This window comes from Myzus persicae, unplaced genomic scaffold (assembly GCF_001856785.1).
Source record: "Myzus persicae strain clone G006 unplaced genomic scaffold, MPER_G0061.0, whole genome shotgun sequence".
NCBI classification, from domain to species: Eukaryota; Metazoa; Arthropoda; class Insecta; order Hemiptera; family Aphididae; genus Myzus; species Myzus persicae.
The window spans coordinates 1,336,952-1,352,622 of NW_019100802.1; the positions used below are offsets into that span (position 1 = coordinate 1,336,952).

General features: G+C 31.2%; 1 protein-coding gene across 1 annotated transcript in view; it reads left to right on the forward strand.

Annotated features, from left to right (window-relative positions):
• LOC111043146 (C-terminal-binding protein) overlaps positions 1 to 13,755 on the forward strand; it is a 28,853-nt gene extending 15,098 nt beyond the window's left edge. Inside the window, exons 2-10 of the mRNA XM_022328006.1 lie at positions 8,548 to 8,870; positions 8,939 to 9,067; positions 9,182 to 9,404; positions 9,469 to 9,593; positions 9,661 to 9,760; positions 9,846 to 9,977; positions 10,042 to 10,315; positions 10,376 to 10,541; positions 12,273 to 13,755. Coding sequence (XP_022183698.1) covers positions 8,652 to 8,870; positions 8,939 to 9,067; positions 9,182 to 9,404; positions 9,469 to 9,593; positions 9,661 to 9,760; positions 9,846 to 9,977; positions 10,042 to 10,315; positions 10,376 to 10,541; positions 12,273 to 12,377 — 1,473 coding nt within the window. The 5' untranslated portion in view covers positions 8,548 to 8,651 and the 3' untranslated portion in view covers positions 12,378 to 13,755. The remainder of the gene's footprint in view (positions 1 to 8,547; positions 8,871 to 8,938; positions 9,068 to 9,181; positions 9,405 to 9,468; positions 9,594 to 9,660; positions 9,761 to 9,845; positions 9,978 to 10,041; positions 10,316 to 10,375; positions 10,542 to 12,272) is intronic.
• The last annotated feature ends 1,916 nt before the right edge of the window (positions 13,756 to 15,671 follow it).

A 15,671-nucleotide genomic window follows, 5' to 3' on the forward strand; every position in this document is an offset into this window, starting at 1 on the left:
ATATTGTGTACCTAGTTAAAGGCAGAGAAGTTAATATTTAAGTGCTTTTTAATTGATTTTGTTTCCAATGAGCTCTTAAATTAAATGCACCCTACAATTTTGAAGTTTGATAATCGTTTAAAAATACGAAAATAATTTCATTCGTTTTATAGCCAAACATCGAATTTTTCTTACTCAAAACCGTTCAGTTTAAACTGTATAACAAACACGAAACTTTATTTTTGTATCTAAACATTATTCATAAATATAATTATAGTTATGGCAAGAATCCATGATATGCCTTCGTGATGCCAAAAATTGTTACTATATAGTTTAATTGTTCGCTTTAATAACCTGCCGTACATTATCAACATTGTCAATGACTTAATAGAAATTCTGTAATGTAACAAGTTGTTACAATTTTTTTAAGAATCAAATTGGATTTTATTAATAATAATTAATTTACAATATTTTTTTTTTTACTTTGTTATTAAATATAAATTAACAAATCGGAAGTATTTATTTGGTTTTACAAATTATTGATTATTAATTATTTCATTCTTAATTTATTCACAGTGGTGCGACTACCGGGAGGGTTGTGAGTGCCGATCACTGTGGATTTTAATTAGGGCAACTTCATTAGAAGTAAAACATGGGCCATGGTTTGCCTGATTGTGTTACTTATTCATGTATCAATGTTCTATATTGTGTTATGTATGTTGAGTGTAGCTACAAATACAATATATTATAATACAATTTTTCATGGAATAAATTATATATCATAATAGGTGTCTAACTTGTTACATAATATGATTTATAAATTAACTTAAATATTTTAGATTTGGCAGAACATAAGACTAGTCATTTATTTGATAGTCACGATATATGTTCAGAATATTAAAACAATTAATATATTTTGATTTGGCAGGGACTCTATAATAATTTGTTAGGTGTATTTCCTTGGACAATTTAATGGTTCAACATTCATCAACGAGAATATTGTCTCGTTTGTATTATTTTATTTTTGATTTAAATTATAATTTAATTACTGAAATAAGTATATTTACATATAGGAATACATACTATAACTAAGACCCGAGTATACACAATTTTAATTCTTTAGTTGAAAACCTTACTTATTTACATTATAGCATAACGTATACATAAAATAATGAATTAATGTATGATGAATGAAGTCTCGTTCGTATGATAATTTGATTCATGTGATTTAAATTTTAGATTTTTCTGAACTGATAATTATTTTATGTACTATACTATATTCAAAAATTACATCAGCTAATATATTTTATTAACCACGTGTTTTTTGGGTTTTTTTTGAAATTTGCTAATTACCAATATAAAAAGACCATTTGAAAACCTTCTTAAATTATAAAAATTTGATTGAAATTAATGTTTTTGAGGTATTGTGATTACCTTTCTTAAGGTAGACACTGCAGTGGTAGCGTTAAAATGAGTCCGGACACAACTTGCCGCCATCGTCAAGACAAAAGAATTTTAAAGCCACCGTTCCACTCTATGTGAACCTTTATATTTATAATACATTTTTCTGAAGGTATTTGTATCATGAACTTAGGTAAATTAAATACAATTAACCCACATTTACTTTATTTAATAATACAACAATTTGTGGTTTATTAAACGCAATTTAAAGTATAATCTATTCAACTATACCTGTATAAATATTTTATTAATTACCGTGGATCAATTAATGATGAATTTTAGTCTCGTTCGTATGATAATTCATGGATGATTACAGCATGTTATAATTAATTCTGATGTTGATCTACTTGTGTTGCAAATCTATCTTTAAGTAGGTTCATATTTTCTTTTTAAATCGATCAAGTAATGCATTCAAAAAACGGTCATATTTGAGGAGATTTATTATATTACTTGAGGCGTTTAATAAACGTTTCTTAAAAAGCATCTGGATCAATAGGTGGTGAAAGTACTCGCGTATCGATAAATAAGTCAATCAAAAAGAGATCAGTTGTTATAACACGATGAATTAGCGTTACACGATATTTATTCAGAGGATAGGTATAGTTTTTAATAAATGGAGTGAGATAAAGAAAAATGTCCATTATATTATTATAGAAATAATAATAAAAAAAAAAAAAATAAATAATTGTTATGAATCTGACACGTTAACCTATTTAACACTAATGAAAAATTTGTTATAAAAAAAAAATAAGTGTGTTTTGGTGCTCGTACTCTCGATGGCTGTTGAAGTTGACCGTTCCGGTGTGAGGCGTTTATAAAATACTTAATAAAAGGAAAATAATAACACCGATCGTTGTTATTTACTCCCCCTCCCCCAAAAAACCTCCGTCTTGGGGGTTATGGCGTATATACAAGCAGCAATATTATCGACGTTTTGGTGGTTTGTAGCGAATTGCGACAAAAGTCGTCTCGTCGTCTGATATACATTACAATATAGACGGGAATAATAATTGCCGGCGGCGGATAAATGTGGGAAATTACTTCGACCATCGAGTCATTAAGCGGCTGCCGCCTTGTCTAAGGACAGCGCGTGTTACGCCGTCCGCCGGCGGGTTTGTGAAAAGAAACTGAGGGCGGCTTGTAGTCGTTATTATTATTATTATTATTGCTGTCGTCGTCTGGTCGTCATCGCACGCGCGGTAAAGTCCGACGTCGTGTGTTTCATTACGACGCGGTGTTGCGGTGTGGAGAAGAACATAGCCGGCCACCCCTACTCACGTATATACCACCACCCGGGTCCGTACCGCTCGTTCGCCCACTTGTTCGCCCCCGCCGTTGCTTCCGTCTGGTGGCAGTGGCGGGTAACAACAGAGCAAGAGCAGCACATCAGCAGCTATATTCGGGAAAAATCAATGGCACTATTACCGGCCGCCGGCCGTTCCTCTTCTCGCACACCCTGCTTCGTCGTCATCGTTGGCGGTGACGACGACGACGACGCCGCCGCCGCCGCCGCCGCTTGTTCGGCAGGCGAGGGCTGCGTTCTCACCCGGCTAAACGTAGTAACCCCCTCCCCCCAACCACTTCCAGCGCGCTTGTTCGGTGGTAATTTGTTATCTTTTCTATGTACCGACGACGATAAAGAATTGACGATCGTCATAACATTCTCCCGTCGCGCCGTCGTCCGTTTAAGAATCGGAATAATCCACCAACTCGAACTGTAAGACGGCTTTTTGTCATGCGGCGCTCCGTCGTATCGCGCCCGCGTCAAAGTTTTTCAAATACCATTTACCTGTCGTGGTTAACCGTCGACTTAATAGTATGGACACGTGATTATTACAATAATAAAAAAGTAATGCATTATTATTTATAAATAAATAATTGCGCATAGCCCAGACGTTCGTTTTTAATGTTCGTGTTTGTTTTGTTAACTGCGTGCGTCTGACTAACGTACTTACGTTGTCGAGTTTAATGTGTGTTCGCGATTATTAGGTGACATCGTGCTTTAACCAGTGCACAAGTGGTGTAGTGTTGGTCATGATATGACATCGTCATTTTATTATTTTTACCCTGCATTTTCCGAAAGAAGAAAAAGTCTTAACAGTTGCGTAAACTTTCGAGATAATTATATCGATTATTGGCAGACTTTGGTCTTTGGAATAAACGATTTTCGCAACTGTACGTCATCGTGTGTACGATGTACTATATAATTTATAATATATCGATCAAGGGCGCCAAATACGGAGTAAATTAATGAACAAAAAGAATGAATCGTCACTAATAACGAATTCATTCTAACCTACCTCCTCTCAATAGAATGAACGATCTACATCCCCAGCACCATTCTCGAACATGGTAGACGCTTCCCCCTGTTTACATCTTACCAACACGAAAATATTGGGTAGACCACGGTATTCTCGACTTGAGTATCAACGTGTATATTTTCGGTTAATTAAAAGTTTTCCGAGTTAACTTTACCGCTATGCCTTCTTGATACCTACACGGTCATCTTATGTATATTTCCACGTAAAACCTGTTAACGATCAGGACAAAATGTTTAGTAAAATATTAATTGTTTATTCGATTTAATAACGGATTTAATATTATGCGTGCTAATTTGTTATTCATAATATGTCTACCCAATTAGAAAAATACCTTAATTCCACTGTTTATTCGTCATTGTTGTTGTGTACCTATTGCAACAGTGAGACGTTAAAAGTTTTAAAAATTCTTAAATTGTTTCTTTGAAAAAATTTGTTAAATGCTTTTTAACATAAAAAAATCAGTGTACTTAAAAGTAGTTCTGAATAACATATTAATGAAAACAAAAGGGTTACACGTTTATTGAAGTGAGTCAGGGAATTTTACCTTGATTTACTACGAAGTTTACATGTTAGTATATTATTGTTATTGATCATTATTCATTATCATTTATTATAATTTACATATATAATGTTAAATTTATAGTAACAACAGTTAAAGATAAAAATAATATGGTAAAGTAAGCAACCGTTATGAAAACGTTTAAATATACGAGATCTATTTTAAAATATACAATTTTTTTAATGTCAATAGATCAATCATATTTTACGATTCAATGTTGTTATGAACTTTTTGCTTTCGTAAATGTATGTGTTGATAGATGATGAAATTTTGAAACGTTTGTTTGACCAGCTATAGTGACGACTTAATTTAGAACCGTTAATTAGAGATAAAGAGCGAACGAGTAAGAATCGTAGTTCTTCATCCTCTCACAAGTTCGGTTTTATTGCGATAATTTCTTTTCCCCGCAACGATTTTCTTCTGCTCGGGGTTTTCCGCCGTCCAACCTTAAGTCGGTTTAATTGTATTTAATATCAAAGTCTGCGACGACGAACACCGGTCTGCGTGTGCTGTGCATGGTCGTCAGGCGGAGACGGTGGTGATCGAGGGGTTATGAGTTAACTTTTCAGATAGAAGTTTTGCCAGTAATAAGAGGCTCATAAAATATAGAAAGGCGTAAAACTTTCCGAGGGCCGCCACCGCCGAACTTCGGAAGTTTTATTTAAGACCGGACTCACTCACTTTATTTAAACTTATTTTCATTCCCGGCCCTCCACCTACTCATCCTTCACTCCCTTTGCACATTTTGTTGTAAAATTCGTCGTCTTGTTTGACGGTCTCTGCCTTTTGTTTCATATTTGGTTCCCCCTCCTTTTCTTATATATTATTTTTTTTCAGCTCTAAAAGTAAACTTTTAACTACTACGGTGAGGAGTGCGGTGGCGGTGGCGAAGTTAACCTGCCGTTAACTTCGCGACGTCGACGGTAGTTGTGCCAAAGTTCATTCCGATCAACTTTTACCCATGCACGCGCGCGCATCCGAAACTTTTCGGGATCCATTGAGCTTTGTCCAAACAACTTGCCCCGATGCTTGTTTTGTATAACTTTGTTGGTGAAACTAATTTATATTATTTGTAATATCCCCGCTCCGAATCCTCGCTATTCTTAAGCTTTTTAAGTAGTTTAAAAATAAGTTTTCCCTCGACTACATGCAGTAGTGTGGTTGTGGCAGGGGGAACGGGAAGTGTGGGTCTCGACCGAAAGGAATTATTTTTATGACGCTTTTCCATGGTGTTTTTTTCTTTTTTGTTTGTATATAACAGTTTCCTCCACAAATACATTATTTGCAGACAGTGTTCTCAGTTTACTTGACTTTTTCTCTCTCCTCGTCAGGACGTTTTGCTCGGAAAATTAATGCTTGAAACAATAATCATGATTAAATTGGTACAGGGTGTCGCAGATCACATGCTATTTGGAAAAGGCTAGGTAACTTTCTTAAGCCGAAATTAAATTTTATATTAAAAATAAAATTTAAATTCATTAATGTTTTCACATTTTGTTATTATTATTGAGTTTGATTAAACAATTTCGATGACAGCCTTCTTCTTTTATTTATTGATTATTCAAGGCCACTTGGGCCCATCGCCACTTCCTCTATATCTTGTAATTTATCTCTACCCAACGGTAATCTTCCTCTACCCCTGATTTTAATGAGCTTAAGTGTTCTTGGACTGGTCACAACGCCATTTTTTGATGTTATTCCATTATGCTTCCATATATTATGGCTTAGCGAGTTAAACTCGGGGCCAAGAAAGAAGTAATCTGTTTCGCTCATGCAGACTGATGCAACGATGTTACGAGGCCTCATTTCCCCTCAACTTGTGCTATTCAGTGTAGCGTTGTGGTGGCTCGAACGTAAACGATTGTGATTATACAACATCGATATGCCTAATAATAGGTAGGGAATTCATGGATTCGTACGTGATTTGGTCTTGACGACACGGGTTACTTCTCTCGTGGCTTGGAGTATAGTGTACCACCAGCTCTCTACATTAGTTTTCCCAGATAAACCTAACTTTTTAGAGTACCTTTTCAATAAAACAAATTATTAATTTTTTGATACTTAATTAACATAAAATAAGTAAAACCGTTACCTTGGCAAAATAAATAACTAAAAAAATCATAATTTTGGGATCAATTACACATAATATGTAATTTATAAGTTCTGAATAAAAGCCTGAGTAATGTGTGTGCTTAAATCACAAACGCCCCAAATAGTATTTTCCACTTAAAATACCATATGTCTATTAACTATGGGTACATACAACATAGTAGTTTATGAAGGTGCTTTCATCGTGTGTCGTGTCTTGTGTATTCAAAACGTATATTACTAAATGTTGATAACATTCGCTTATTCACGACTAAAGTATAATATTGATTAGCCATAAAGATTAGGTTTTTTATAACTAGCTTCCATTCAAATTTTGCAAAACTATACCTTATCATCGAATTCGTTGATGTATTTATTAAATTGTTGTGCCTATTTGCATTCGCTGTTCGTCTAATTGTATTCGTTTGTTATACGGTGATGCAACTGACCTGATAATAGTATATAGGTTGCCATTTTATCACCTACCGATGGTGAACAACGTTTATGGTGCGCGTAAAAACATAATTCATCGTCGTTGGTTTCCGGTGCACCTCGTATCTTTTTTGTTTTCTCAGTAAGTGTAATCGGTTTCAGAAAAAAATGCATTTGGAGTTGGTTCCACGTTTGTTATCTCGCATAAATATGGCAAACACACAATATTTGTATTTTTTTTACAGTTCTCGAGTACGTTTCATCGTCGTTCATTGGTAGTATATACACCGCGAACATGTAGTTGTAATTTTGTAATGTTATTATTTAGGAGAAAATATGGCTTCGAACCACACCCTTCCCGCTCACAGTTTTGGGCAATTTCTTACTCGCGCCAATAATTTCAGTTTTAAACTTTCTGTAGCGCGAACAAGAGAGCATAGGCAATAACAATGGCTCCCTTATTATCGAACAGCTTTTGTATGAGATTACCTAGGTTTTTCGATAGTTGTGCTAACATTTTTTATTAGATATGTTTTTATTCGTTTCAATTGATGGATGTCTAAAAAAAGTAAAAAAAGTAACTTCAAACGTAGGTACTGTTAAATTACATTCTTTGTAATTAAATGTGTAATGTTAATTAAGTAGGTATATTATAGTAGATGGATCCATCCTAATGATACTGTGCTTACATAATAATATTTCTGTTTGGTTTCTTAATTGTTTTTATTAAAAGTAATTTTCCGATAGGACAATGTAATATAAAGCGTTTACTGTTTTGTCGATTTTATCATATTTAAAAATAATTTTGATAATAAATCCAGGATAATTCCTAGTGATTTACTGTATTTTTACTCTCAAACATACATAAAGCAGTAAGGGAGCGAAATATAATATGTAGTAGAAGTTTTCAGTGTCGCAGAAAACTGTGGGAGTATAATGTTGTTGGTTAGGGAAAAGTTTGTTGATGGATAAGCAAACTTTTTGCACGGTCTAGCACTCGTCGTCTTAACATGTATGCTCTATATTTTCAAATTACAGCGTGTGTGAGGTACACAGAACTTACCGATATTTTTACTATCAAGTTTTATTAAATTATGGATGTTTGTTTATGTACGTATATTTCGATCGTTAGAATATTAGAAAATTTTAGAGTAATTTAAAAATTATCGGTACTGTTAAATATTGTTTTATTAATTGAGTGGCAGTTGTAATGTTGTACATATTACATTGCACGCTGTAAAAATAAATTAATAACCTAATGATAACAAGTGACTTTAGTTTTCGATAATATTTCCAGAGATTGATTTTGTGTATAAAAAAAATAAACTTAAGCAAAGATTGCTGTTCATGTAATAAAATTGTTGTTCAACCGTTTGCCGTATTTCTCACCCTCTCCGTCCGGCTCCGCGTTGCATGAAATAAAAGAAAACTTTTTTCCCGGTTAAGTTTGGTTTGGATCTCACAAGCTTTCAAAACAAACTTTTAAGTATATTATAGCTTTTTAGATGGTCCAGATATCGACAAACAAAGTTTTGTAATTTTTTCTCGCTTCCCGCTTCTGGACTTAAGACTTAAAAAAGTTTCTAAATTAAAAGAAACCTTCCTTGTGATCTTTTATAAATTAAAGAAAGAAAACTATAACTTAATTTTAATTTTATTTATAGTAAAGTTAAAATATTAAAAGTTTTTGTTTCTATTTTGTTGCAGTTTCCCTACCCCTATCAATGGTATGATTTGGACGTCTTAGGCACACTTGTGAAACCCAAACAGTCAAAACGCAAGGATTAAACAAACGTGTTGGTAGTCCAGTAATGGACAAACGGAAAATGATTACAAAAAGAACACGAATCGATACAACTATACGAGGTGCTGGATCCGGTGCTGGAGCAATCACCAATGGACCTATACAAACAAGGCCGTTGGTCGCCTTGTTGGATGGCAGAGATTGTTCAATAGAAATGCCTATACTAAAAGATGTAGCTACTGTTGCATTTTGTGATGCCCAATCCACTTCTGAAATCCATGAAAAGGTAGGACTTTTAAAATTAAATGTCTATTGATTACTTTTTATGATACTTAAATGGTGTTTTCACTGTAGGTGTTAAATGAAGCTGTTGGTGCCTTAATGTGGCACACCATTGTTCTTACAAAAGAAGATTTAGAAAAATTTAAAACGCTCAGAATTATTGTACGGATAGGAAGTGGAGTTGATAACATTGATGTCAAAGTATGTAATATTTTAATCATTTTATTATCTAATTTGGCCAAAAACGCGGAATATTATATTTCATAGCATTTTATATTATTTTAATAACATTTACTTATTACTTTTTTTTTTTAGGCTGCTGGTGAATTAGGTATAGCAGTTTGTAATGTACCTGGTTATGGAGTAGAAGAAGTGGCAGACACAACATTATGTTTGATTTTGAATCTTTACCGTAGAACCTATTGGTTAGCTCAAATGGTCAGGGAAGGAAAAAAATTTACTGGGCCTGAACAAGTTCGAGAAGCTGCTCAAGGATGTGCACGTATTCGAGGGGATACTTTAGGAATTGTTGGCTTAGGTAATATTTAGTTTAAACAATAATTTTCTTTTCATTTCAAATAATTGTTGTTTTTGTATCAAAGGTCGTATTGGCTCAGCAGTTGCACTAAGAGCAAAAGCTTTTGGTTTTAACGTAATATTCTATGATCCTTACCTACCAGATGGAATTGAAAAGTCTCTAGGCTTGACTCGAGTTTATACACTTCAAGTAAATATTATTTATTATACAATTTTAGATAATCAAATACTCATTTTATTTATGACATAATTTATAGGATTTATTGTTCCAATCTGATTGTGTTTCGTTGCATTGTACTCTGAATGAACATAATCACCATCTTATAAATGAGTTTACCATTAAACAAATGAGGCCAGGTAAATAATTATTATTTACTTAAAATATTATAATAGTTAGAACTTATAGTTATTGTTAATACTAAATACTAAATCTATTTTTTAGGGGCTTTCCTTGTAAACACAGCTCGAGGTGGATTAGTTGATGACGATGCACTTGCTACTGCATTGAAACAAGGACGTATTAGAGCGGCTGCCTTAGATGTTCATGAAAATGAACCTTTCAATGTACTTCAAGGTACATGCAACTAATATACAATGTTTTTCCATATTATTTCTAATTTAAATATGAAATTTTTCAGGACCATTAAAAGACTCTCCAAATTTACTGTGCACTCCACATGCTGCATTTTATTCAGACGCTAGTTGTACAGAGTTAAGAGAAATGGCTGCCAGTGAAATTCGTAGAGCAATCGTAGGACGAATACCCGAGTGTCTTCGTAATTGTGTCAATAAAGAGTATTTTCCTGCTCCAACTACCTATCCACATCAAGCAGGAGTTGCTAGTGTCGCATCAGCAGCTGCTGTAGCTGCAGCGGCTGCCGCAGCAGCTAATCCTGACGCCATGAACGGAGGGTTTGTGTTCCTCAAAAAATGAAAAATGAATACATTTTAATCATTAATTCTGTGATTTAGATATTATGCTGGTGCTGGCACAGGATCTTTACCAGTACAGCAAGCACATTCTACTACTGCACATGATAATGTGCCCGGCTCAGGGTCAGCACCACCACCCCCTTCACAACAAGCACCACCAAGCTCCCAGTCAGCTCCACCCACTTCAGTTCTGCCACATTCATTAGTGAGTACACTACCGTCTGTCAGTAGTGGGGCTGATTCGGTGCCTTGAGCATCATCTGCCCCGTCACCTCTCATTCCTCTGTAATCAATGAGAATGTTTAACTCCCATTCATCCGGCCTATTACATAGAAATTTCACTGATCTTTTTTTTTTTTTACCTACTTAGATTAAATTTTAATATCTACATTTAATTGTATTAAAAACACGTACCTAAATGATTTATTGTACAAGTTCAAATTAGTTTTTAACATTTTATTCACTAAATTATATTTTTCTCAAAAAAACATACAAGATTCAACTCTACTGATAAATAAATATTTGGGATTTTTAACTTACATATTTCATTTTAATTTGTATGATTTAACAGTTGACTCTAATCACTGAGTTATGTATTGTTTTAATAGTGCGTATAATTCATTATTTTTCGACTTACAATATTTCCAAATTACATTTAAAATATCAGAGATAATTTTTCTTTGAATACTCCTAATTCAAAGACCCTGTTTTGCTTAAAACACTATAGAATAATTTATAACTTTGATGTTGCTATTTGTATTTATTTTGCTTTACTAATACTGTGAGTGTGTTGCTACGCATGTTAATTATTAAAGGGTGCCACAGTTAAGTACCAAAGTAATCAATTTTTGTTAATTAGTAAAAATTCTATTTATAACATTTCATATTGCCTTATAAATTGGTTAATGTTTTTAAACAAAATTTTTTTATAATAAATTTGTTTATAATACTTAACTAACAATGTTTATTATTTTAACTAATTCTAATATGAATGTAGGTTTACATATTAAGTTAATGTTTGGCGTTAATTAAATATTAAACTTATTCTTATACGAATTAATTTATTTAAATTAATGATTTTATTTATAATCGACCAATTTTATTTTAATTCTTTTTATATATGACAACTACATATCATTTTTTTTTCATGTAAATATTCAGAAATACATTCAAAAGGTTTAACTTAGCTTAATTAATATGTAATTGAATAGTAAATTAAACAACAATAAAATTGTTTTCAATAACAGAAGAGAATTACTATAATGTTTGATTCCTTTTTTCATATTAAAGTTTTTTACTTCAATCCTTATTCATAGCTTGTAGAAAATTTGTTATTGATTTATACTATTTGCTTTTTATTATAATAAATAGTTGAAATATATGTTATTGTTTGTGAGAAACAAATTCAGTTTTGATTTTTTCCCCCCATATTTTCAGCTCATTATTTATAACTTGCTGTATTAAAATAAAGTTTTGGCACCCTTTAATAATAACAATATATTAATAGTGCATTAATAACAAGTACACTTTTTAATCGTTTTTATTAAATTAATAATAATTTATGAATGTTATACAATATAATTATAATATATGCTGTACTAAGACTTAAAAATATGTTCGATTGAGGAAATTGTGTCCGTAGCTTATTTTTTATTAGTCTGCATTATATGGTAGGGCGCAGGTGGCCTTACCATAAGACAATATATTGCACAATAATATTTTTAATCACTTGAATAATTTCTCAAGGCGTCCTGGGGGTTGATTTATTTGTTTGTTTGATTTAAAAATCAACGCGTTTTAAAGTGTTGCTGCGCCCTTAGCGACATAATTTCCATGACCGCTTTACTTTATTGTTGACACGCTTTCGGGAATTTTGTGTTTTTAATTTTTTTTACTGATTCTTTTTATTTTTTATTTTTATTTTTATGTTTTGTAGTTTGTTAACACCCAGCTTCCATACACTTCTGGACAAAACGACCGTGACAGTACAAATAATGTGAGCCAGAGTAGTCCGTCCCTGACGTATAGGTCTGTTGTTTGAAAGACACTAGTATTCCCCTATACTCTTTTATGCTTTACTGAATTAAAGTAGAAACAAACGTTTGCTTTAGAACGATAGTTGTGTTCTAATTGACTTTTCTTATGCTGTTTAAATAAAAACAACATTGTGAACTTAACTAAAATCATACATTATAGGTACATTTTAGTTATAAATAACAGGGCGCCTTGAGTCTTAATATACTCATCAATTTGAAATATAATCAGAATTACTTTCCATGAGGTTTCTTTTTCTTTTTTTCTATGTAAACTGGTTTAAAAAGTGCAATCGTATCTCATTCAAAAACAAAATTACTATTCAAAAAAAAGTTGTATTATTATATGTTTTAATTTTCTATTTATTTTGTAAAAATAATTGTAAATATTCATAACAATATTTTATTTTAAATGTTTTCAATGTTTAAAATATAATTTCACCATGCAATAGAGTAATGTTAAATGAATGGGAGACAAAAAAGTGGCATTTGGGCTTCTACAGGATATAAAATAACATATACATATGTTTTTATTTTTATTTTAATAATTATTGTAAATAGCAACATCACATTAATTTAGTAGTGTTTATTACGTATAGAATTTTTAACTGTTAAGTGTGTTTAACTGTTTTATGATTAAACCGGAGATATTGTCGCCTCATTGTACATGTAAGGTCTGCGTACATTTGGGCAGGGTTAGGGAAAATAAACAAATATTTTTCAACTTTAAAAGTTAGGTTTTTTTCATAATAAATTAATGTTAAAAACAAACTCACTGGTTTAATATGTCATTATATGCATATTATATTAATTGGTATGCAATAATCGACACATTAAACACATAAAAAATATATATTATATTTTATATAGATCACAACTTTTATTATTTTTATTTTGTACTTTTTTTTAATGGACCACAAATCAGAACTTTGTAATATACATGAAAGTACATAGAAAAATTAAAATATCATATGATTTAAAAATCAAGTTGGATATTGTATATAATTTTGATGGAATAACTATTTCTTATACCCTTTTAAATCATATAGGTTTCATTTAAGCAAACAATTATAGTAAGATTATTATTATTATTTTTTTTTTTTTAGACTTACTTTGTGTTGTAATTAGACCTAATTTAAGTCCCAGTTGTAAAAAATAAAGCATAAATGTTTGAAAACATGACTAAATTATATCTTTTATATAAGATAAAACAATAAATATCTTGTGCTTTTTGACATGTGTATAATGTCATAAAAACGACATATTTTGTAACAATACAATTTTTGTTTTAGTTTTAAGTGAAACAAAAGGTGATGTAATTCTTAATATGATTAAAAAAACAATTATGAATAATTTAATTATTACTATACATTTATGTATTTCTGTTAAGTAAAAATCGGTCAAGCAACATTTCAGCTGAGCCAAATTTTTTTAAAACTCAAATTTGTAAATATAATATTTAAAAAAGCAAAACAAATTTATTGAATACAATTTTAACTATTCTTTTTAGAAATTGTAAAGATAAAAAATAAATGTAACATTTAATATTTTATTTGAGAGATTACAATATATTAGTGTTGCATGGAACAATAATATTCTTTGTGTTTATTTGTAATACATATATGTGTATATATATATTTCTTCATTATTATTCAGTACAGTGAACATTGAGTTAGTGTTTAAATGTATTAAACAATGTATCAATATTATGTCTAGGCATGTATTTATCACAACCAAAACCTACCTCCTAAGACACCCAACATGAACATGAAGCTGGAAGCCTTTTAAGAAAACCGGTGTGAAAGTGTTAGTCTACAGTTAATTGGTTTTACCTAGTACCACAAAAGCTGTTAAGTGAATTGTGGTACCATTGTGAAAACCTGCCCTACTAGGGATAACCTCCCATGAGATCTGTTTTCTTGCATGGAAAAGTAAAGGATAATTTTCTCATGCGGACATAAAAAGTTAGTCAAATTTTTAGTCACATGGTAGTACAATACTACGACATATTATGAATAGTTCATAGTGTATACTATATAGTATATACTATGGTAAGTATAATAATATTTTTAGCTATTTCTTGGGCTTACATAACCGTTAAAAATATCTGCTAATCTCTGCATTGGTGACAAGATCTTCATTCAAATTTTCACACAGATTACATTCTACCTATTTGTCTTGAGCTTTGATTGAAAACCAATTGAGATTTAATGCTCTTAGTGTTCACTGAGTTACCAGTTACCTATCTGAGATTCAACACCAGGCATATGGTATCTGGTATGTGTTTATGTACAGGTTTTTTTTTTATCTGCTATACCGGTGTGTTGGTATTTACTTTAATTTGCTAAGATGAACAGTAAATGATCCTCCCAGATTAATACTTTGAATTGAATACCTGTGTAAAACGACAAATCTAACTGCTTATTTAACACCCCAACTCTCCTCGAACATTAGAAAATTGTTTGTGAATTGTAAGTAGATCTCAATAACCTTGATAATTTTCAAATGAATTCCTTAGACCTATGTTAAATCTAGTTGATCAGTTATTTGTTAATTTATATTCTTGTTCTAAAGTGTGCATTGCTTAGCAAAATGTAGCACATTTTAGCCAGTAACCGTCGTATTTAAATCTTTGATCATGCATACATAAAAAATATAATGTGTGTTTTTAATTACTGATGACTCTTGGACAAGTTCTAAGATTTTATTTCATAGTTTTTAGCAAAAAAATTTTCATAGAAAAATCAGTAAAAGATATTGAATTTTTATCAAATATTTATATTAGCATTTTATATACATGATATAATTTTTTAAATATTTAGGCTCTGAGTTAATAATAGAAATTTAAAATTTTTGTTTCAAGTATTTTTTTTTTTTTGTATGTCATCATTAAAAAAAAGAAATATAAATCCCAATTTCATTCAATATAATTTTTTTTATACACTTTTGAAATTGGCAAACATATTTGTAAATTATTTTGTTAATAATAAATTAAGTTTTTATTTTAATACCTAAAGTTTCAAAATATAACAAAAAGATTCTTCTACGATTTTCTTATTGAAATCGAAATAGAGCGTAAAAGCCCATTAATATATTTGAAGTTCAAATTTTGATGAAATATTGGAATTCTTACTATTCAAACAATTTGTTTGTATTTCTTCTGTATTCAATAATTTGAATCATTCTACTATTATTTAAAATCATTTTCTGTATACAATTAAATGTTCATAATATTGATTAACCTCATGAAATTTACCAATACACATCCCATTCTATGCACTGTTCTAAGGTATGTCACTACT